Below are 23764 nucleotides of genomic sequence, written 5' to 3' on the forward strand. Positions count from 1 at the left end.
AATTATTTAATCGCATCACACATTTAGTTCACATAATTAAATAGTCAAATTTTAGAATTGATGAACTTTGGTATTAGGTTGTTTTGGTACTTTGGTTCGGTATACGGTGAAAACCGATTACGATACCGAACGCCGAACTTTTTAGATAAAAAACCGAAACGAACTAAACTAAAAAAAATCAAAATTTCGGTTTAGTTCGTTCAGTTTGATTTATGGTTCATGGTAAAAAAGTGTCTTGCTCTTGCATTGTAGCCGAACGGCTGAGCTTTGGGTTGCCGAATAACTGGGCTGAACATCCACAATGACGGTCCAGGCAACCGGTGAAACAAGCAGTAGAACATGACGGACAAAAACAGTACTAAACCAGTTTCATGGGCCGTCTGAGGCTTCGACTGACGAAACCTGGAGGAAAGAAAGAGACCAAACGGCCCGGTAGCGCGCAGAAAAGATAGCTGTAGACATCCCCGGAAGAAATGGTCCCGTGCGTGCGCTCACTCCTTTGCTGTTTTTCTTCTCTCCGTTCACCTTGCGTGCGCGACATCTAGGGCGACCGCCGCCGCCGCCGCCGCCCTACGCCCAGCAGCCCAGGTCTTCGTCGCGCCCTTTGCCGGCTACGAGCACCCACCACACCAGGTACGTTTGTCCCTTCTTGCCTGTGCAAAACTGAGCACACGAACCCTTAGCTAAGCTAGTTGGCTAAATGGCTATCTGTATTCGGATCTGATCGCCCATCCGGTATCTTCCCTTCCCGCTGCGCGTAACAGAGCACCCAAACCCTAAGCCAGCTGTATTCGGATCCGATCTAATCGCAGGTGTGTGCGCACGTATTTTGGCTACTAACTTCGACATTTTAGTAAAAAAATATCGGCTGTACATGTCTACCCATGTTCTATACTCGGTCCGCCACATGCTCCTTCTCTTCAAAGCGCACGATCAATCTGCCCATCAACGGATGCTGCTTGTTTCCCCACCAAAAAGTAAAATCGGCTCCAACCCATGCCCCATGGACTAGCTGGTTCCACCCTGGGATGAGCATCATGCTAGACAGCTAGAGCGATTTCCATGCATGGTGAACCCCTGGGATGAGCATCATCCTAGAGTGATTTCCATGTCTTTGATCTTTGACGGTAGGCTATCCAGTGAGGAATGCAGCATCCATCAAATACACTGTCTTATAAAGTGCAGCACATAACTTGCTTTGATCTTTTTTCTTGCGTTACATGTCGCTTTATGCTATTTGTTGTGCTATGTGACACCTGTTTAAGTCTCTATAAATAATCCCCTATGCTGTGCAGTACCTGTGTAGATTTTATCATTATTGCATGAACTACCAAAATACAATGGCTCAGCAAATGCAGCTATCATTAGTTGATTATTATGGTATCATGTAGATTGCTGTAACTATTTGCATGTGTCATCAAGTGGAATTGCTTAGCAAATGAAGCTAAAAGCAACCTTTGTTTTGTTATTATGCTATTTTTTGCTGGTTTGGCCGTTGCTAAGTTTGGCATTTCCATTCTTGCAGATCACTGTAATCCAGGCTGAATTGTGGCTGGTATTGGCGATATAAGCATTCGTTAGCTGTTTAAATTGTGTCTTTTGTCTTTGATTAAGCGTCATTGGAAAGGCTGTCATGAGAAAACTCTTTTGTTCAAACGTTTCTCTCCTGTAATATGAATGTACTGTGACAATCCTTCATCCTATGCTAGAATCACATATTTTAGCTTCTAAGCTCCTTACAGTTCTTTACAAGTTTCTTATTCAACCGAATACCTAATGCATTAATTCGGTGCTTGTGACAAGCATTCATGCAAATTCGTGGATATTAATTCAGAACCTGGTGGCATATTAATCTTGGATACTTGGTCAACTGCAAACTTGAAGATTCATTTTCATGCAATCAATGGAGAGCCTAGCGCAATTAGAGGTGTTGTGTGAAAAGCTTTATAATTCTAGAGACTCGGCTGAGCGAGCGCATGCAGAAAGCACCCTCAAGTGCTTCTCAGAGAACAGCGAGTACATTTCGCAGTGCCAATACATATTGGACAATGCCTCAACTCCATATGCCCTGATGCTGGCGAGTTCAAGCTTGCTGAAGCAAGTTTCTGACCGCAGTCTTTCTTTGATGCTCCGTCTCGATATACGTAATGTTTCTTTCTGTACACTTATTGCATGGCATCATCTATAGTTAAGGTTTTATTGTTTTTGTTCTGTTGCATCCTGATCCACATGTCATTTTAGCATTAAAATCCATTTATGTCTATCAAATTTAGCTCTGTTGCTACAGTTCAGTTGCATCTGCAACCTTTTAACATTTGCCTCTCTCTATGTTGAATAAATATGAGCTGTTAGCCTGTGACATATGCGGCATGCAACCATACAGAGTAGTCCCAATATAACTTTCAACAAACTCTTGTTATTTCTTCTCGACTCATTTTCGTATACTTGAGATGTTTGTAAAGATTGTAATAAATTATATAGTTTCATTTTCCACACCGTCCGCCACCAAATTTCATTACACATATTACAAAATTAAAATTATATGGTTTCATATTCTCCTTAGTTTTCTTTGTCTGCTTTCATGACATTGAAAGATAACTATTTCCATTTGTTGTTCTGTATGTGTCATCATAGATGAAATTAATATTTGTGTCTGTTTCTTTCTTACATGCTTTTCAATACCTCTTATTGTTGTTTACACCTAACCTTTTTTGTAATCTGTGTGAAGGGAATTATGTCATAAACTATCTTGGCACAAGGGGGCCTAAATTGCAGAACTTTGTCATTGTGTCCTTAATTCAGCTGGTCTGTCGAATTACAAAATTTGGATGGTTTGATGATGACAGATTCAGAGAGACTGTCAAGGAAGCGACTGATTTTTTAGGTCTTGTAAGTATGTCTTGCATGCTTTATGTGTTGAGATAGGAATTCTGTGATTGTTTGCCACGTATTTAAGAATTTTGTTATCACATAAGACCTTGCCAGTTTGATGACTGAAACATGTTTTTGAAATTAATTAAACATCACAATGTAGCTATTTGCACCGAATAAATCTCCACACACCGTTCCTGTTTTTATACACACTTATCCAATGAGTTGTTTGAACTTTTTAACCTTTTGAACATAGAGAAATGTAACTTGTAAGGAAAATACATACTGTTTGTTGCCACCCTACTGGCCCATGCTGTTCTTAGATGCATAGATGCCATACATGAATTTGTTCATGACTTCATGTTCATAAGACCTAAATCCTTGAAAAAAATCATCGAGCACTTGGGCGGTATGATTAAGAGCTCTGATAATATGTTAGCAATTTAACAGAGAACCTGTTGTTTCAATTTTTTATTCGTGGTGATATCCATTTTAATGGTCTAAGTTTCATATGGGAAGCAGGTTGTAAGATCCTGTGCCAAATATGCCAGTAAAATTTGGAAGTTGGTATTTCAGTTGAAACTTAGATAGGATTTTTTTTTGCTATGCTATTTATATAGGTTAAAGTAGTAAAATACTTTATGGAGTAACTTGATCGAATCGTTGATGTACTGTTGCATAACTATTCAAACTAGGCTTCTTGTTTTTTGATGGAACCCTCATCTCATGGAAAAAGAAAAACATTTCCTTTCAGTTTTTCTGATGTTATTTTGAACTTTTTACAACAGTCACACTGCTGCTCATTATACTATATGTCTATTCCTTCTGCATGCCTTTTGTCATCTTTAATATAGACCCCCACTGTTCTTCCATAAATGGGTTTTTATATCGCATGCACATATTAAGGTAACGTGTGCTAGATTAAGATGTTATCATACACCAACAAATATGGATGGATCCAGATACTTATTCGGATGTTAATTTTTTTGGTCTGTTTCTTCGATTGCGAATAAATAAGATCTAAAATCTGCTATGCAAATCAATATTCTTGTTTTTAGCATCGAACTTGTTAAGATTCATACAAGTAAACCTTAAATTTGTCCTATATCTTCTCAAATAATAGATATAAAATTCGGATACGGATACAGGTTCGGACACGGTTGTTTTTTCACGTTTTTCGTTGTAGCGAGCAGATAATGCACAAAAAGATTATACACAATTTTATTCTTGTTTGACATAATGTGCTTAACAACATAACTAAAAATTAGCGTCAAATTCTATGCATATCTATTTTAAATTATTAAATTTATCCTATAATTCGGATGTTTAGAATCCATCCCTACCAACAAATACCTCTTCTACTGTTCCCTAATTTTTTTTGTTTTTTTTCTAACACCAGCCTGTTAGTCTATAGTTAAGGGACCGGTTAATAACAACATAAGAGTCTCTACCAGGTTAATGGTCTCTTACAGTGATAGTATGCACAATTGCATAGCGATTTGAGAACATCTAGTGTATTCCAGATTTTTTTGAGAACATCTATATTTGTCCTGTAAACAGGAGAACATTACTTGTAAATGAACTGTTCTGTCTGTTAAATATCATTTGAATGATTTATGAGACAACAATTAAGTGTCCAGGCGTACACCTGGCGTGGTGGGGTGATGGAACATTACAAGGTTCTAGGCACACTATTTCCTTGGCATTGACTTGATGGAACCTGCCATGAACTTTGATCTGGATGGCCCTAAGCCAAGCAGCCTGACATCAGGCAGCCAGAGCACAAAGACAGGGGTAGAAGGGGGCTAAGCCTAATGGATTGCTTATCTTTTTTGCTTTCCCCTAATGGTTGCCAGCTGCTCCTTTTATAAAGCTACCATGGCCCTAACAGTTCAAATATAACCTTATTTCTACTGGTAACAAACCCCTGAGATCTGAACTAATCTTATCTTTGGCTCTTTGCTACCCAATTTTTTATTTCCTAGCTATAGATAACAAATAGCTAAATTGGCTATAAGGCTAGAGTACCTTTCCTGTGAACAATAATACACTCAGGGACCTGCACATGAAAGCACCTAGGTGTCCACAACGTCTTAAGACCTCAATCATTTGTAGTGGGAAGAAATGGAGTAACAAGAGACGTTTTTCTTTCTTTCTTATATATGTAAAAATTTTGTGTTTAAGCTAAGATGTAGGCATCTTTACCGTTTTGCAACATTAGTAATTACTCAAATTTGTTTAATGAAATTTTAAATGAAGCAGTTGTAGGAATATTATACTCCTGTTGTCCGATGTCATTTTGACATGTTTCCAAAATTTCAATTGTCAGTAGATTTTAATTTCTGAAATATTTGTACTTGAGACCATGCATACCCATATGTTCAGGTTTGTCATGGGATTATAACTTTCATAATATTACAACAGTATTGGTCTTGCAAATACAGTTTTGGAGACCATGTGTTCAAAGTGACATGTCTTTGTGACTAGAGGCGGCATACTTTTGGTTCCAAGTTCTTTTGCATGCGATGCATTTTGCTTACCTTTGTTGGGTGTGCCTACATCATTTCAGGCTTCCCAGGATCATTATTTCATAGGCTTGAAGATACTAAACAATCTCGTTACAGAAATGAATCAGGTGAGACAATTATTTGTGAAGCCAGTACATGCTCCATAGGTGGTAGGTTGTACTGATTAAAACATGGACTGATTAAATTTTGAGTGTTGCTTCAAAAATAATGTTGATCGGATGGTTCTACCCAATGCTGTCAAGTCGGACGACTTGCTGGTCGTTCTAGCTGACCGACTAGGGCGATTAATCGTGATTGGTCCAAACCGACTTCTACGACTAATCACGATTAATCGGGACTTGAAAACATTTCTACCACACTGCAAATTATGTTGTTGTTTGTTTATGTTGTGGGGACATACCATCATAGAAAAAATGAAATGGTTATTTTGCCCACCATACATAATGCTGACTATGCACAAGCACAACTGAACATTATAGACACTATCTTGTGGAATGGATGCACAAAAGTTGCGCCTAGAACTATGCATACAATTATACAAATGCTGCATATTAACATGTATTAAATATGTCTACATGCGCTTGACTTTTTAACATGTATACAAATGGACACACAAAAGGCTTCTCTGTTTCTTTGTGTAATTCTATTCTGTCGTATATAATTGTGTCTGTTGTGAAGATCTTGTGTGTCTGTTGCTAATGAACTACTTGAGATAGTTCCAATATGCTTCTTTACTACTTAACATGAAGAGTAACATATGTTGTTTGGTGAATATAGCGGACTGTAGCGGTGTCCATACTTGCTATCTCCTTTTTTGTTTTCTAAAGGAACACCTCTCTTGAATGAATAATTTTCTTAGTATGTAATGTACTAGTGTATACATTTACAGACTGACCTTGTGCTTTTTGGTTCATGTAATTAACTTCACCTCCAATCAAGGTTTTATTTCCGACTTCATTTTTCTTGTACATTCGAATTGTTATACCCATTTTAATTTGATGTTTATATGTTGATTTATCATATAGCCAAACCCCGCGATGCCTTTGACGCTTCATAGGAAAATTGCGGGTTCATTCAAGGATCAGTTTCTTCTGCAGATCTTCCAAATTTCGTTAACCTCACTAAACCAACTGAAGAGTGAAGGTACGCGTAAGATGTCTTGTTGGCATTTCCCCCAGTAGATTATTGCCTAATGTCCCCTCTTTAAACTTCAGCTCCGGATGACTTTGGACATATTCCTCTTGACCTTGCCTTGAAGTGCTTATCTTTTGACTTTGTTGGTTCTCCGGTGGACGAAAGCTCTGAAGAATTTGGAACAGTGCAGGTATATCATTTACATGATTATTAGCTTCTTACATTGATTAACCTTTCATTGTACCACACTTAATTGCTCCCTTTTATTGAATAATTGAATATTTTATTTTGGTGCAGCTTCCTGCATCTTGGAGGCCTCTTCTTCAAGATCCTTCCACACTCCAAATCTTTTTTGATTACTACAAAGTCAATGACATACGGGTTTCAAAAGAGGTATACTGACATGGTGATTTGAGTAAATTCATTAATAATTCAAGAGAGTTTTGTTTTGATCCACGTTTGAAAAGAATTTACCTTGTTATGTCCATGTTCATGTGCACATAATTATGGCAGTTCTATGCCCTTGATAAACCTGTGAAGAATTGATCAGGAACAACATTTTCTCTAGCATGTTAGTGGTTATTAAAGTATAATATCCTGTTTATGGTTGGTTCAGTCTTTTTATAGTATCCTGCATTCCTGCTAGTGACGGACCACCAATGTTTTCAAGTCGTCTAGTCGTATAGCTACTGACCAGTTGATTAGTCGCGATTGGTCGTCGACCAGATCGACTAATCGATCCTCCCATTTAGCCGTGCATATTTTTCTGGACATATATACTTATATAATATATAGTAATAGGATATAGTATATATAATTTACACAGCTCATCTTGAGGCGGCGAGCACTACACACTGCACAGGGTTGAGCGCCTGGAAGCTTGTGGTCGGGGGGAGAGGGGGTGGGGTGCTGCGGGCTGCTGCATTCGTGTGTGGTTGTGCGTCGGCGGCGACTGCTGCAGGGTGCTGTGGGCTGCTGCGTACCTGCGTTCGTGCTGCAGGCTACTGCACAAGGTTGAGGGCTCGGGGCGCTCCGGTGCTGCGTCTTAGGTGGCAGCGGCTGCAGACGTGTGCGGCGCCGGCAGCTCCGCGTCCGTGTGCGCCTGTCGGTCTGTGCGGCGTTGGCTGCTGCTGCGTTCAGGAGTGGGCGAGCGGCTGCTGCGTTCTTGTGCCTGACCGTGTTCCCAACCCTAGAATCCCACAAAGCAAATTACAGCCCACAAGTTACAACCCTAGCTCTAAAAGCCTATTTACAAAGGAGTCTCTATTGTCTAAACTGGTCGTCCCATACTAAGTCGGACGACTAATCGTGATTAGTCGGACGATTAATCGTGATTAGTCGTCGACTAATCGGACGACCAATGTTCTAGTCGATCTAGTCGCATCGGTGGAGCTGGTCGGTTGCAGTCTACCGATTAGTCCGACTAATTGCGATTAATCGCGATTAGTCGGACGATTTGAAAGCACTGCGGACCACTATATTGATTTTTTATAGATCAATCACTTTTTACCTTCTTATCAGGTGGCTTGGTTGTTCATGCAACCTGCTAATTTAGTATTGTTAGTGGGTTTTTTGAAGCTCAAGAACTGTAATTTTTTGCTGCTACATGCAGCAGCAATATTTTTTGATGTTTGCCGTATTCTCTTAGAAGTATGTTTGACTACTCTCTACTTCAGAAATTAATTCTGGCTAATGCCTTAAGTTGTAGCTGCATTTAACATTTCATATATTTTCTCTCCCCTTTCGTTCTGTACTTATATGTGCAAGCCCTTTGATTTTTCCAGGCCTTGGAGTGTCTGGTTCGACTTGCTTCTGTCAGGCGCAGTATTTTTGTGGAGGATCCTGCAAGGTCCCAGTTTCTTTCTCATCTGATGCTAGGCACCAAGGAGATACTTCTAACTGGCCAAGGTTTACTACCCAAAGATTTTTCATTCTGAAGTTAGTGTTAGATGCTGGTTTTGTTCCTCTCACAATTTTCACAGATTAATGAGATAACAGTCTCTTTTGCTAAAATAAAATCATAATTATATCGATTGAAGACACTGTACATGAAGTAATATACTTTTTTTCCCTGTTAATCGGATGAATTGACTGCCACAACCACATTGTGTACTGTAAGAGAATGCAAACCTGTTAGCAGATAAGTCTCTTTTGATTTGATATTCTTACAGTTGGTACTCTTACCAAGTAGATAAGTTTGTTGATGCACTGATGCAGGCAAAGTAGTTATGCATTTTTTGGTTTCCAATTTGCAGGACTTGCTGATCATGACAATTACCATGAGTTCTGCCGTCTTTTGGGACGTTTCAAAGTGAATTACCAGGTTGCAATCCTGTTCCTTTTTCGGCATAATTTGAGTTTCATTATTTCATAGCAGTGAAATTACAGCAGTTTAGACTTAAAAAGTACTTCTTTTTTTTTAAATAAGGACTTGTATAAGTTGCAATCCTGTTACTTGAATGAAGAATGACCCTACTTGGTTTATTGGTGTTTTGGCAACAAATGTTCTTTTTATCAATTATCGTTTTTTCTCTAACTGTTATCTGTTTTCATTTTAGCATGTGATAGGAAAAATAGACTAACAAAGTATTCATGTCTTCTTTTGTGTTGCTTGGTAGTTTTTTTATTTATACATGTCAAAGGGGCGAGCCCTTACAAACACATAACAAACACCCATGTTTCTAATTGGCCATACACACCTATTACAGAGAAGAACACACGAACTAAACTCTACTGTCGTCTGGCTGAAGCGCAAAGAGGTCAGAAATGCTTCGCGCCAGCCAAACCTCACAAACACAGCACCTCATTAGCGAGCAGAGGAGCTCTAGCCAGGCTAGGAGATGCAGATGCCCCATCAAACACACACCTATTGTGGTGCAACCGTAAGGTCCAGGCTCCTAGTATAATAAGAGAATTGACACCCTTCTGAATTGTTTTTTTGTAATTTTCCCAATCTTTTAGTTATACCAATGGAAAGAACCAGTTAATTGGTCATGCTAAATTGCTAATATACTAGCATGCTAGGCCATGAGAACCACAGTTTTTTCTCGAACATGCAGGAGTACTGCGCATCAATATATTAAGAAGAGAAAAATGTCTAAAATAGACCCAATACAAAGTGCGAAGGGCGGGCCTGGTGCAGCGGTAGAGCCTACCGTCTATATCCGGAAGGTCCCGGGTTCGAGCCCCAGCCTCTGCATATTATGCGGGTAAGACTTGACACTTAAAGATACCCTTCCCCAGACCCCGCACAGTGCAGGAAGCCTACGACACTGGGTACACCCTTTAGACCCAATGCAAAGTGCCAGAAAGGCAAGGGAAAAACACAAACAAAAAGCACACACAGAAACAAAAATGAAAGTAAACCTAAACACAAAGAACAAAACAGAAAAAAACAAAAACAAAGAACAAAAAAAAACAAGGCCAGAAACTTCTAAGGGCTCTAGCTCCAGCCAATCCCCACAATATTGCATCTTCTTGGATGTGTTGAAGAATGGTGCCAATGCTTGGGGATATTCCATAAAAAACACAAGCATTTCTATGTCTCCAGAGCCACCATGCCACAAGAATTACCATTGAATTAAAACCTTTTCTCTGGGTTTTTGGCACCTGACATTCAGCTCCACTCCACCATTCTTGGAATACCAAATCATCCAGCCCTGGTGCCAAATGTTGGAGACCCACCTTGCACAAAACCTGCCACCATGTGTCTCTAGAGAAAACACAGGAGACCAATATATGCTGAGCTATCTCGTCCTGCTGATCACAAAGGAGGCATTTCTCAGGGTGATCAAGTCCTCGACGAGCTAGATTGTCGTCCATCCAACACCGATTGAGAGATGCAAGCTAGATGAAGAATTTGCACCGCGGGGGTGCCCCAACTCTTCCAGATTCTCTCAGCTGGTTCAGACGCTATTATGCCAATCACTGTTCTTAAGGCGTCGCCTAGGCGTCCAGGCGGAGGTCCAACGCCTAGGCGCCTTGCCCGCCTACCTCGCCTAGGCGTCCAGGCGGTGGTCCAACGCCTTGGCTCGCCTTACCGCTTTAAAAACCATGATGCCAATTAAAAATACAGACTAGAGGTCCCTTTTGATTCCTACTACCATACCCAAAACCTCGACGAACCGCCCCAAAACCTGCACTTGTTGAACCTACATGCACATTGAGGTCTCCTATGAAATGCTTCTCACTAATAGGCATGTCTCTAACCATGCCATCTAAGTCTCCCAAAAAAGTCTCTTAGCACTCTCATCGTGGCTTACTTGGCGGTGTACGTGCTAATTACGTTCAAGACCAAATCACCCACGTCAAGCTTGACTAAGATAATCCTATCTCCTTGCCTCCTTGCATTCACCACACTGTTTTTTAGGCTCTTATCAATAAAAATCCTACTTCATTTCTATTTGCAGCTGTTTATGTGTACCAAAGCTTGAATCTGTTGTTGTCCACCTAACCCTTCCATCTCCTAGCTGCTATCACAATTAACTCCCTTATCTTACCTGTAAGCGATCCTACATTCCAACTACCTAAACGGTTCCAAGTTGGTTCGGCTAGCTTCCTTACCCTTTTCACCCATTGGTGATGCAAAGACCCTTGCACATTTTTCACTATACCCGGACGCCAATGTAGCGTGCCATCAAGGAAGCAGCGATTCGCTCACTTGACACTCTGCCTAGATCATGCCACGGTGCGTCACCAAGGGGGTGCTGACCGCCTGACCCTGCCCTTGCCCATTTAACACCATACCAGGGTTCTGAAATGACGTGTTACACCCCAACAGATTTCTTTTGGGGTTCATCCTATTAGAATGGCTAGGTTTAACGTTGGCTCACCAAGCCTATCACAACCCTCCTCCTTTACCAGGGCTTGGGACCTGCTATATATTATGAAACTGTATAATGTTAAAAAAGTGTAATGACTCACACCCACACCTATTTTTTATTTGGAAATTTATTGTGTTACAACTATATACGCATCAATCAAACTGTTCTATGTTTGTTCCTTTTTATTTTCTGTTATTTGTTTTGACATCCCCAGAATTATCCACAACATTTACTGCAGATGATTCGGTTTATATTTGACTGTTGTCATTTGTTCACAATAATACTGGATAAATAATTTGATGTCTGTTGACCTTTGCTGATGGGGTTGCTATATTTCATTATAATTGACTAGCCTATGCTAGGAATGAGCCCTTTTTATCATTATATGTTAATTAAGGCATTAAATTATTGTGCTGTGCAGCTGGCAGAGCTTTTGAATGTTGAGTTTTATGGTGAGTGGATTGGTCTAGTAGCTGAATTTACAACTAGATCCTTGTTGTCATGGCAGGTTTGTCTTACTCTTATTGCTTAACTGCTGGCCATTTGTTTTTTGAAGTATGTATTGTGTCAGGCTTATGACTATTGATTATTCTTTCTGTAGTGGGCCAGCAACAGTGTCTACTACCTTCTAAGTCTTTGGTCAAGGCTGGTGACATCCGTGCCTTACTTGAAAGGTGAAACACCAAGTCTTCTTGATGAAACTGTTCCCAAGATCACAGAAGGTTTTATCACTTCCAGAATTAATTCTGTTCAGGTATTAGTTCATACGGGATGCTTCTGCTCTTTTCAGTTCAAAAAAGTTTGTTTTTACCATTTTTGTCATTTGTTGTTTCTACCCTTCTCAGGCCATCCTTGCTGACAACTCACTGGAAAATCCTTTGGATAGTGTGGAAGTTCTCCAGGACCAGCTGGAGTTTCTTCCTTTCCTTTGCAGATTCCAGGTGTTACCTAATTTTGGTTTTTGGTGTTTCAAAAACTATTCATCTGGTTCTCCTTTTTTAATACAGTAGGGAATAAGATCCTTTAAATTCTTAATTGATCAGTTTGAGATCTTCCTGTACTTATGCTCTGTTCCAGCCTAGTGCTTGTTCGGTTAGGGGTGGATTGAGGGGGATTGGAGGGGATTAAATCCCTCCCTATTCAATTTTGATTAGGGAGGGATTTAATCCACTTCCACCGAGTGCAGGAAACACATTGTTTTCTCCCCGTATTTTACTATGGAGGGATTTAATCACTCCAATCCCCTTCGATCCAGACGCAACCGAACAAGCCCTCAATCCCCTCTAATCCCCCTGTAACTGAACAGGGCCTTATTAGGGTAAATGATGATAAATAAAATTTTCTGAATCTGGATTGTAAATTTGCCTCCAATTTGTATATGTTAACTTAATATGGATAATTTTTAGTTAATTAAATGAACAAAAAAATTATAAGTACTCTTCCTACCAATTGGACAGCTGAGATTCCTTATTATTTTTTCCGACTTCATTTAATATTTTCCTACAACGTTTCATATTACATTACACAACCTGATTCTTCTTTTCTTTCAATGAATTGCAGTACCAAAGTAGTAGTCTGTACATCATAAACATCATGGAACCTCTTCTGCAAGCTTATACGGTATGTTTGTGTTGTTTCACACAATCCTTTTTTTAATATAATTATATTAAAAAATAATCTACTACAGGAAAGGTCCAGATTACCCGCTCCTGGTGATGCTGATGAGCTGTCTGTCATTGAAGGCCAAATTGCATGGATGGTTCACATAATTGCGGCCATTGTCAAAGTTAGGCAGGTAACAGGTGTTAGGTGAGCAATGTTTTTTTTATATTTGTTGTTTTTGTTCTTTTCTATGCTTTTCATGGATGAGATTTTTCATGTTCTTCTGCAGTCAAGAAACACAAGAGTTGATTGACGCAGAACTCTCTGCCCGTGTACTACAGTTGATAAGTGTGACTGATACAGGAGCGCACACACAGGTTAGATGAAACTGATTTATCCACTTAAGGCCTTGTTCGGTTGCATCTGGATCGAAGGGGATTGAGAGGGATTAAAACCCCTTTTATTCATTTATGACTAGGAAGGGATTTAATCCCCTCCAATCCCCTTCAATCCACTCGTAACCGAACAAGCCCTAACATGAATAATGAGCTAATGTATTAGCAGGATAAATAATTCCCCTGAGAATTATTTGTTAATGTAGAAAGTTGTGTGTCTAGAGTCAGACAATCCTCTTAGTAGTGTTTAGTTGTAGAGTACTAGAGTTAGGTAGAACCGAGCCGCTCTTTTCCAACATATAGCATGTTTCGTTTGATTCCAGATGGAACCAAGCAGCTCCAAAAGTGGAATATTCCTCGAATATACTGCATCTCTAGCCTCCCCAAAAACGATCGTACCTGGGCGCTCGCAAGTCCAGTGCTCCTTTCCATGTTGCTGTCAGTAGCCTCCTCTTCTGTTCTGCTTCACTCTGGAACCAAACACAGAATGGAGCTGCTCTGTTCTGCTTCACTCTGGAACCAAACAAAAAAAACAAAGCACCTCCAGTTTGACTACCAAACACAGAACGAAGCCATTCTATCATCAGAATTTAGAACAGAGCCGCTCCGGCCAACTTGGCTCTGGAGTCAAACACTACCTTACTGTGACAATTTGTTGTTGAACTTTAACTGTTCATTGTTATGCCAGTAACATGATATAAACTCATTTATCAATTCACTAAGAAAATTGGAATTTCAGTAATGCAAAATGTGCTATTTTAAACTTTTCGATACATATAACTACCATTTTTTCTGTGCACACCTCCCCCTCAGCTTCCCATCAGAATTTTATGAGTTTGATCAGGATGGCAGAAATGACATTCTTGTTATTAGTTTTCCCTTTGTTGTCTGGTCTACTCACAATTATGTGAATTGTTAAACAACTAATGCAAACTACAGTTCAAGATGGCTTTTGAACTTTTGACTTATTATTATTTGTTCCAAAAGCAAAGCAGCCTAGATTATATTCTTTTACTTGATGGATTCACTTTACTAGGTTTTGGCAGGCCTCAAGTCAGCAGGTTTCTTTGAGATGATAACCATATATGATGCATTGACACTAACGATATGTGAGCTAAGTTTAAAGCTCCATTTGGCATTGTGTGGCTCAAAAGGACACATACTTTTAGATGCAGCAATTAGTTTAATGCATCTTTTGGATCCATAATAGCAAAAGATCCTACAATGATATAGTACAGACTGCCCTAAACCCTAAACCTGGTACGCTGACGCCGTCCGGGCTGGGCAAGCTGACGTGCGCAGGAGTTGATGCGATATCTCCGTGCTGTCACCTCCAGCCTACACTGTATCAGGTGCATCGCAGACCGAGCGTCGCATCATGATGTCGTCGTCCACACATGCGAGATAACAACTTGCGTTATCCTGAGCGGGTATTAAATGCGCATGGCGCGGCCACGCCGTTGTGTGCCTCGGTAAAGCGCGAAGCGGTCTTGTTGGCATGTACGACCTGTCACTGTCAGTGCCTTGCTCTGCGTGTCTGCGTGTGGCAGAGCACGTCACGGCCGCCCAGCATTAAATGCGGGCAGTGAGCCTGCAGACAGGGGGCTTGCTTCTAACCGAAGGCTTGCGCCACACGCCCTGGGGCCACGTGGTGGCATCGAACCCCTATCTTAGCGTAGAGCCCGCGCCAAGGGCGCAGGCTGGCTGTAAGCACTGGGCTTGTACCGACCGGGGTCTAGAAGGTACATAAGGAGGTCCGAAACCCATTGTCGGAGGTCCGGTTATTACCCGTGTCTGTCTAGGACCCGTCCTAGGCGACCCGGATGATGTTCGTGGGGGTCTGGGCCCATACGTGTAGCCCCTGAGCAGGTCCTCATCAGGGACACGTGGCAGCACCGGGCTCGTCCCGAAGCAGAGGACTAGCCCGAGGCCAGCGGCAGGCGGAACCAGTCCTGTGGGGCTGGCCTGCTCAGTTCCTTGGCACGCGGTTAGAGCTAACCGCGTGGGTATCTGCCTTGACACAGTAGCAGTGGGTACCACAATCACGGGGTACCGACAACTGGTATTGTGGTATCTTTTACTCTTAACAGATTACCAATATCATTATTTCCAACAGACAATTGCTCAAAATTATGAGAGATACTTGACCAAAATACTACAGACCTTTGTTTGCAGAGAAATTGTTGGGAATCGGTAGTCTTTTCGCAGGCCCATAATAACTGACTTTATTGTCTTTGCAGAGATATCAAGAATTAAGTAAGCAAAGGCTTGACCGAGCTATTCTCATTTTTGTACAAAGTTTCAGAAGGTCATATGTAGGAGACCAAGCTATGCATTCTTCAAAGGTTAATACACAATTATTATTTTATTTTTTCTCTTTTGATGGGCTTCTTTTGGTTTATGGCGGAACCTGCCCTGCAAAAATTCGGCACTGTTGCCAATTGCTGCTATTTTTTTTGAAGCCTATGCCCCTGTCTATTCCTTGTATATTATCTTGCTAATATTTGGCCGAGTGTGGCAGATGTACCTGCTTGTTAATTCCATAAACCAGTGTTTTTTTGCTGCAGCAGTTGTATGGAAGATTGTCTGAGCTTCTAGGACTTAATGACCATTTAATTCTACTCAATGTGATTGTTGGCAAAATTGCTACAAATATGAAGTGCTATGCTGAGGTGATTATTCATTTACTGATTAAGCTTTACCTTTGAGCTTTGCTGACCTTTGCTGTGGTTACAGAGTGAGGATGTTATTGATCATACTCTGTCCCTGTTCCTTGACTTGGCAACTGGGTAAAGTTGTGACTATGTTTTTCCAGTTTTTTTTCTCATTTATGCGTGATGACTGTTCATATTTTTTTTCTTGCCAAGTCAGCTATATGACTGGAAAGCTGCTGCTTAAGCTGGAGAGTGTAAAATTCATCATTGCAAATCATTCTGTAAAGTCTTCCGCTTCCCACTAACTTTTATTTATTTTCCATCGCTGCACTCAGTTTTAGAGATAACTCTTTTTTATTATTCTTCCAGCCAGAGAATTTCCCATTTCTTGCAGAATACAAATGTTCACGTAGTAGAACTACGTTCTATTACATCCTTGGCTCCTTAGTCTTCATGGAAGATAGCCCTGTGAAATTCAGGACTTTCATGGAACCACTTCAACAGGTGTGTAGATATATAATCCTTTTGAGGGAAGCATTGGTACATTTTAAAATTTGATGTGGGTTTTATCCTCTTTTCGCTGTAGGTTGCATTAAACCTGGAGGCAACTCCTGATGCTGCTTTTCGGACTGATGTCGCTAAGCGTGCATTTGTTGGTTGGATGAGAGATCTACGTGGCATAGCTATGGCAACCAACAGGTGTGTTATCTGATAATGTTCATTATGAGGTCCTATTATTTTGAAACTAACTATACCTTTACTGATTTACTGATGTGGTCCAGCCGCAAGACATATGGCCTCCTATTTGACTGGTTGTATCCATCTCGCATGCCACTTCTGCTGAGAGCCATCTCACTTTGCACTGATGAACCAGAGGTTGTCATCTGTCCCCAGTCTGTTCTCTAGAACAATTTTATGCCCCTGCACATATTGCATTTTTTACATTCCTGATTTTATTATGTATAAGCCTTTCTTTTTAGAAACAGCTTTGCATCCGTGTGCTCCTATTGTATGTTTTTTTGTCAAATAAGCTGCTTAAGCCTAATTTAACTACTCATAACCTGAGGTTTCTTAATTTGTCTTAAGTCACCCTAAATATCACCGCATGCAGGTCACCACACCCTTGCTCAAGTTCACGTATGAATTTGTTTTGAACAAAGCTCAAAGACTGACATTTGATTCATCATCACCAAATGGGATCCTTTTATTCCGAGAGGTTAGCAAGATAATCGTGGCTTACGGGTCACGAATTCTATTGCTTCCTAATGGCACAGACATTTATGGAAGTAAATACAAAGGCATATGGATCTCACTGACTGTTCTTTCAAGGGGTGAGTAACAATTATGTCTTTCGACATGTTAATTTGATGTACTGAGTTGACTATAGGTTGGATCAGGATAGTGGATAGCTGGCTGCATTCACCAGTACCATATTTCAGAAGGCTCATTATCACTTGATTACATGGATGTGAACCATGATTAATTGTCAGGGTTTTTGTAATAGGCTTTCTTGTAATCAACTGTAGTGTTCATTATCCCAAATTCAATGACATGGATTTAGTTGGGGCATGATGGAATATAGTAGGATTAGGAAGAATAAGCTCATCCTCTGAGGCTTTGATTGTTTTTTGGGGTTCCTACTTGGTTACAACTAATGATATGTCCATGTTTATAGCCTTCAAGTCTAACTGATAACCCTAACAAACTAACAAATTTGATCTAATCTGCCCAAGGTCCACTAATCCAAAAATGCTAACAATGATATTTATTGTATGTCAACATATCACATATTCACATGCATACAATAAAAAAACCAGACCCACTTGTATGTGGTTCATCTTATGTTCACCCCCCCACCAAAAACAAAAACAGATGTTACTATTGCTGCTGAATTATCATTTTGAACTGCAAACTTGCTGGCTGTTCCATTAGGGTTTGTGCTTTGAAAACTGTTGAAAAGAACTACTTTACTCTTTATATTTCTAAATGGCTTTTGATTTCTTACACAATGAGTAACGAATTCCAAATAATTTAAGCAAACTTTGTGAATCACCAGTTCTTGGATGGTTTCTAAGGAATTGTTACACATTGGGATATATCTTGGTTCTGGCCATGTAAACATTAGCTACTTTTTGATTCTTAGATTTCTTCACATTTTTAAGATTCTACTATGACATGCTGTCACGATATTTTATTTCTTGTGGGCTTAAGGTTTTGTAATTGCTGATTATGTATTGTTCTTTTGACTGCCATTTTACCTGGAACTTCAAGCTTTGTGTGGGAATTATGTCAATTTTGGCGTATTTGAGCTCTATGGTGACAGAGCACTTGCTGATGCCCTTGATATATCTCTGAAGATGACCCTCTCAGTTCCATTATCTGATATATTGGCATTCAAAAAGGTATTCATATCAATTCAATTTTAGTTTATGTCTTAATACTAGTTCTTAGTGTTAGCAGTGCATCATTCCTTTCCTGTAATGCATCATCCCCTTCCTGTAATGGCGTGTGATTGCATAGATAGGATCCAGGGCTATTATGGTAGGAGATGCCTTGACTGGTATTAGATCCAGGGCTGTTATGGTAGGAGATGCCTTGATTGATATAGGGATCAATCAACATCAGACACATTATGAAGGTCTGATCCTTGATTGATTGAGGAGATCACTCGTGGCGCTATTTCTATAAGCCATAGGAGCTCCTCCTCCCTATATATTCTGTATCCGGCTGGTTACATACTCATTCAATACATTGCCTACACAGCACATCTCCTTCTCTCACTTAGTTCCATGCATCAAAGTTTTCTTAATAGAACATGGGCAGGAACATGCAAGCAAATTAATTTAGGAGATAATTGCTCACTAATCAGAAACGGGTTTTGCTATTATCATTGAGTGGCTTGCTTGTGGAGCCCCATGTATAAGGAGGGCTGTGTTGTGTGTCAGTCATACCATAGGTGCAAGCTGTGTTCGAACTCTGATTCTTGAAACATAGGCACATATCATAATAGTAAGCAGTACCCTATGTACACATCTTGAGAGTATTAATTATGATGGATGCGAAAGGGCCTCTAGCTGAGTTGGTTAGGTGGTCTGAGTAGCACTCCTCAGGTCCTGGGTTCGACTCCCCGTGGGAGCGAATTTCAGGCTGTGGTTAAAAAAATCCCCTCGTCTGCCCCACGCCAAAGCACAAGTCTAAGGCTCAGCCCCGGTCGTGGTCGTTCTCACATGGGCTTCGATGCCGCTGTGTATGGGTGGGGCAGGGGTTCGGGGGTTTTCTCGACCTGTGTGAGAAGGTCTTCTTCTTAATACAATGCCCGGGGGCTGTCTTACCCCCCGCAGGTCGAGTTTTTTAATTATGATGGATCGATAGCTCAATTCTTTTAATAATTTATTTATTTAGGCTAAACCCTAGGACTAGGAAACTACCATCTGATTGTTACAGATAATAGAGGCTGAATTGGATAATCCTCTTGCGGCCCAATGGGGACTATATAGAGTACATGATAGACACACGAGAGAGACCCCAGACTGGAGATTCACTAATACCCTTGACTGTTATACCTTAACACCCCCTCTCAAATGTAGTCTGAATGCAATGTCGTTGGCATTATCCAAAACTCTTAAACAATGTTGTTGTAGAAAATCATCTCCTCTATAAGAGGATACTGCCTTCACAGCCCGTGCTTCAGCAAGTACCTCAACTCTTCACAAAAGGTCTGCGGAAAAGATTCAATTCCTTGGTCCTCCTAGTCTACTGGGAATTGTGGAAGCACAGGAATGTCTGTGTGTTTGATGGTCTCCGGCCTCAGACACAAAGGGTTCTTGCCCAGGTGGCTGTAGAGTCACTGGTGGTGTCTAGCCGGGGCCTCTGGGCTGCAGCATCTTCTCATGGAATGTGCCTGTCCCGTAGCCGCTAGGTAGCTGGGCAGGGTCGTTTTCTAGAGGTGTATTGTAAGTGTTGTTGTGACTTCAGGGAGGTCTGCTCCTCCCTTTGTACGTGGTGTTTTTCTTTCTTAATGAAATGGCACGGAGCTCTCCTGCGTTGTTCGAAAAAACTCTTCAAATATGAACCTTGCTTTGGAGACTTTGAACTCAATGAGAATAAAGAGATGTGTCAATTCAAGCCAAAGGAAGAATAAAAAGTATTGGTGCAAGATGGCAAGTAGTAGGACAGAATGGTGATGTGACCAAGACAAGTAAAGGGCCATTGATCATGAAGTGTAGCAAAATAGCTACAAAAGAGACCAAGAGAGTATAGTTGCATCAATGATGATTTGCTAAATGGACGAGACTCAGCTAACCAAAGAGAAAAAACTTGGCTTACCTGACAATAAATTTGTCAGACACGCATGGCATGGACAAACTGTTGTGTAGAATCGGACATGGATGCAATGGAATTTAGGAAATAGGCCTCAATATACACAGAACAACACCCAGTATGGACAGAGAAGTAGCAGCGCAAAGTGTAGTGTACCAGCACAACAACAGACCGAGCATGCAGCAGGGAAGGAGCCACAGCCCCACAGGCATCATGGCAGCAGGACAATGTGACTCTCTGCTGCTGCCTCTACTTGACTGACATAATAGATGAAGAATCCATGGTAGAATCAAGTCTGTGATGAAAGAGGATGGGATCAAGGACGGAGCTCAACTTGCCCACGGATGGTTGTGGGCACAAGCGCACAGACCTGAGACCTGGCAGAGACGGGTACACAGGTGGCATGGACGAGCACTGCATAGGATTCCTCCATGGAGGGAGCCGCCTGCGGAGTAACGAGACCATGGAGAATTCTGCGCAGATGCCACACGGATGGCACAGTGAGGTCGCTACCAGTCCGCATGATGGCCAAGCAGATCTGCAACAGGCTGGACGGAGACGAGACATTAATGGACAACTGTCAATTCTGTGCGGTTGAAGACAGATGGCCCTGGGCGTCTGCATCGATTCTGCACTGAGGAAGACAGATGGCCCCGCGGGCCCCCACATTGATCCGATGTGGAACCTCAACGAGCAGGGCTCACATGGCAAGGATGGGTGGAGGCAGGCGCAGCTGTCCGCTGAGAGCGATGACGAGCGGGCGGGCAGAGGCACGATGAGCTGCACACGGTCGTGGCTGTTTACGGGAGACACTGGTGAGTATCTGCATGGTGGGGCTTCCATTCAGTGCTTGAAGACTGCGGGCGGGCGGGAGCGCCCAGTTGTGGACACACGTGCAGATGACATGGAGACAATGCGGATGGGGCTGAAGGAACCTCGATGAGCGGACTACGAGCCATGGTGGCACTGTCGCTGAAGAGCCATGTGAGAGGAGGAAAAAATGGACGAGATTAGGCTGCCCCTGGGAGCGGAGATGGATTCTTCCGGGGGGAGGGGGGCAGTGGGGAGGGTGGTGGCAGGATCTAAAGCTTTGGACCATGTTACGTATAATAGACTGAATTGGATAATGCTATTGAGGCCTAGTGGGGATTATATGGAGAGTACATAAGGGACACATGAGAGATGCTAGAGATTGCACTAATACCCTTGACTATTATGCCTTAATGCTGATACCTCTATGCAGGATAGTTTTTGCTTGGTCCAAGTCTTGTTCTCCTAGAATCTTGGTCAAATAGTAACCTGCAATCTGAAAAATATGAGCCAGAGCTTATGTCAACCCACACTTCTGTTCACTTAAAACACTTGTTTTTTGGTTTCATCTGTACTTCTGTAACATCAGTGAAAAGTTATTGTTTTTCAGCTGTTGACCTTAGTGAGAATGAGTTATTGTTTTTCAGCTGTCGAAAGCGTACTTTGGGTATATGGAAGTTCTGTTCAACAACCATATCAAGTTTGTTCTCAATTTGGACACAAACACATTCATACATATTGTCAGCTCACTCGAATCTGGCTTAAAAGGTCTAGATGCAGGGATATCATCACAGGTTTGTCTCAAATATTCCATCTTGAATGATGAAGCTATATTATATGATATTTGTTTAGTGAAGTAGTTAGGCTGAAACTGTATTGGCTTTTATATTATTTGGGCTGATTTATATCATGTTTATCGGCAGTGCGCTTCTGCCATCGACAACCTGGCAGCCTTTTACTTTAATAACATTACATCTGGTGACTCACCTCCATCACCAGCTTCAGTAAATCTCGCACGACATATTGGAGAGTGTCCCAATTTGTTTCCTCAGGTTTTGTTGGATTCTGTTTACCATATTATGAAATGTTTCAAAGTAACATAAGATAGTAGTATTTTATTTGTGATTGATACTGAACTTGCTTGGGACAATCTTTTTTTCTCTAGATACTGAAGACTCTTTTTGAGATCATGCTCTTTGAGGATGCTGGTAATCAGTGGAGTCTGAGTCGACCAATACTGAGCCTGATAATGACCAGTGAACAGGTGCCTTCATTTATTTTTTATTTTAATATAATAAGTTAATAACACTGATTTTTCTACTTTATGGTTTTAAGCTTGTTTATTATTTTGATTTGGTTTTGCTTTTTGTACAGATGTTCAGTGAACTCAGAGCGCACATATTAGCATCACAGGTTAGAGCAGTCCTGCTTGAAGTTCCATATTACATTAGAGCCTTACAATTTTTTTTTTGGTCGGGACATCATAATTTGCTTGGTTCTTTTGTTTTGCTCCTATGGTACAAATTGGGCTAGTGTCATAATATTGTATATCACCTTCGGAATGTAGGCTTTATATGAAAGAACATATTAAGTGGGCTTTTTCCCCCTCCATTAGCATTTAGCAATCTTAACGGTTTTGAATCGTGTTACCTTAAGAATGCCAATATAATTATAATGAAGGCTGAGATTTGTTGGACCTATTTCTTTTGGATGCCCCAACTAGCTTTACAAAATGGGTGATTATTTTAAAGAGATCTAATGCATCTTTTATTTAGACTGTGGACCAGCAACAACGCCTTTCACAGTGCTTCGATAAGCTGATGACGGATGTCAATAGGAACTTGGAACCTAAGAATCGTGACAGATTCACTCAAAACCTGACAGCATTTAGACGTGATTTTCGACTGAAGTAACAGCTCCTTGGTACCAGCTATCAGTTTGAAGGTGTTCCTGCATGATGTAAATACTCCAGTTACCTTCTTTTTTGGAACCACCTTTCTGTGGGTTGAGAAAAGAAGAGCTTGTCCTTAGGTTTGCCTTGGATTGGCTGAAGATGGTCTTGTTGATGCATGTGGTAGTGAAAGCAGCTGTAAATTTCATAGCATGTCATTTTAATCAGAATGGTGAAAGGTGGAGATTGTTTCTTTTGTTTTTTATTTTATATTGCATCCCTTTAGCATGTACAGCAAAATTGGTGCTAGAACAGGGGTGGCTGTTTGCCCAATTTGTTAAGTGGGAGGCAGTCATCTCAGATATAATTCATTTGTTAAGAAGTCAACGAGGTAAAGGATGTAAATGATTCCGTTGGCTTTGCTGAATATGAAAGTTGAACAGTAAGAAGGATGGCTCAGTTGCATCCGCTGTGCAGATTGAACTGTTAATGATAACAATTTCTTTTTTTTTTGTCTCTGTTTGGTATTGATACTCTGCAGGTTGTGTGGTGCAATTGCAATGCGGCACTGCGCATTGTAGCTGCTTGCTGGTAGGAGATAGTGGTCTTGTTGCTTGCCGGAGCTTGTACTGGCCTACCTGGAGGTGCAGACATGCAATGCAGCAGAGAATTTCTTGAGCCTAGGGCCCCAGCTGTGGAGGTTTCATATTGCCATTCCTGTGTTTACGAGTAATAG

The 23764-nt window shown here is 41.1% G+C and overlaps 1 protein-coding gene across 13 annotated transcripts; it reads left to right on the top strand.

Annotated features, from left to right (window-relative positions):
- Window positions 1-377: 377 nt before the first annotated feature.
- On the top strand, window positions 378-23538 carry LOC103629871 (exportin-7-A). 13 transcript variants are annotated; one of them, XM_008650966.4, is made up of 30 exons: window positions 432-633; window positions 1526-1555; window positions 1835-2144; window positions 2729-2889; window positions 5441-5506; window positions 6425-6542; window positions 6614-6723; window positions 6831-6926; window positions 8318-8441; window positions 8789-8856; window positions 11778-11864; window positions 11958-12110; window positions 12202-12297; window positions 12917-12976; window positions 13044-13165; window positions 13248-13335; window positions 15594-15698; window positions 15921-16025; window positions 16090-16142; window positions 16225-16288; window positions 16377-16511; window positions 16594-16706; window positions 16790-16883; window positions 17119-17338; window positions 18279-18409; window positions 21785-21931; window positions 22061-22189; window positions 22303-22401; window positions 22512-22550; window positions 22913-23511. In XM_008650966.4, the coding sequence occupies exons 3-30, from the start codon at window positions 1895-1897 to the stop codon at window positions 23048-23050; spliced, it is 3171 nt and encodes a 1056-aa protein (XP_008649188.1). In that variant the 5' UTR covers window positions 432-633; window positions 1526-1555; window positions 1835-1894; the 3' UTR covers window positions 23051-23511. The 13 variants fall into 13 exon arrangements, with proteins under 13 accessions (XP_008649184.1, XP_008649189.1, XP_008649188.1 ...); XM_020539441.2 differs by having other exon boundaries at window positions 442-633; window positions 15924-16025; window positions 22913-23537; XM_008650963.4 differs by having other exon boundaries at window positions 447-633; window positions 1526-1679; window positions 1804-2144.
- The last annotated feature ends 226 nt before the right edge of the window (window positions 23539-23764 follow it).

The sequence above is a fragment of the Zea mays genome, chromosome 6, assembly GCF_902167145.1.
Source record: "Zea mays cultivar B73 chromosome 6, Zm-B73-REFERENCE-NAM-5.0, whole genome shotgun sequence".
In the NCBI taxonomy this organism is placed as follows: domain Eukaryota; kingdom Viridiplantae; phylum Streptophyta; class Magnoliopsida; order Poales; family Poaceae; genus Zea; species Zea mays.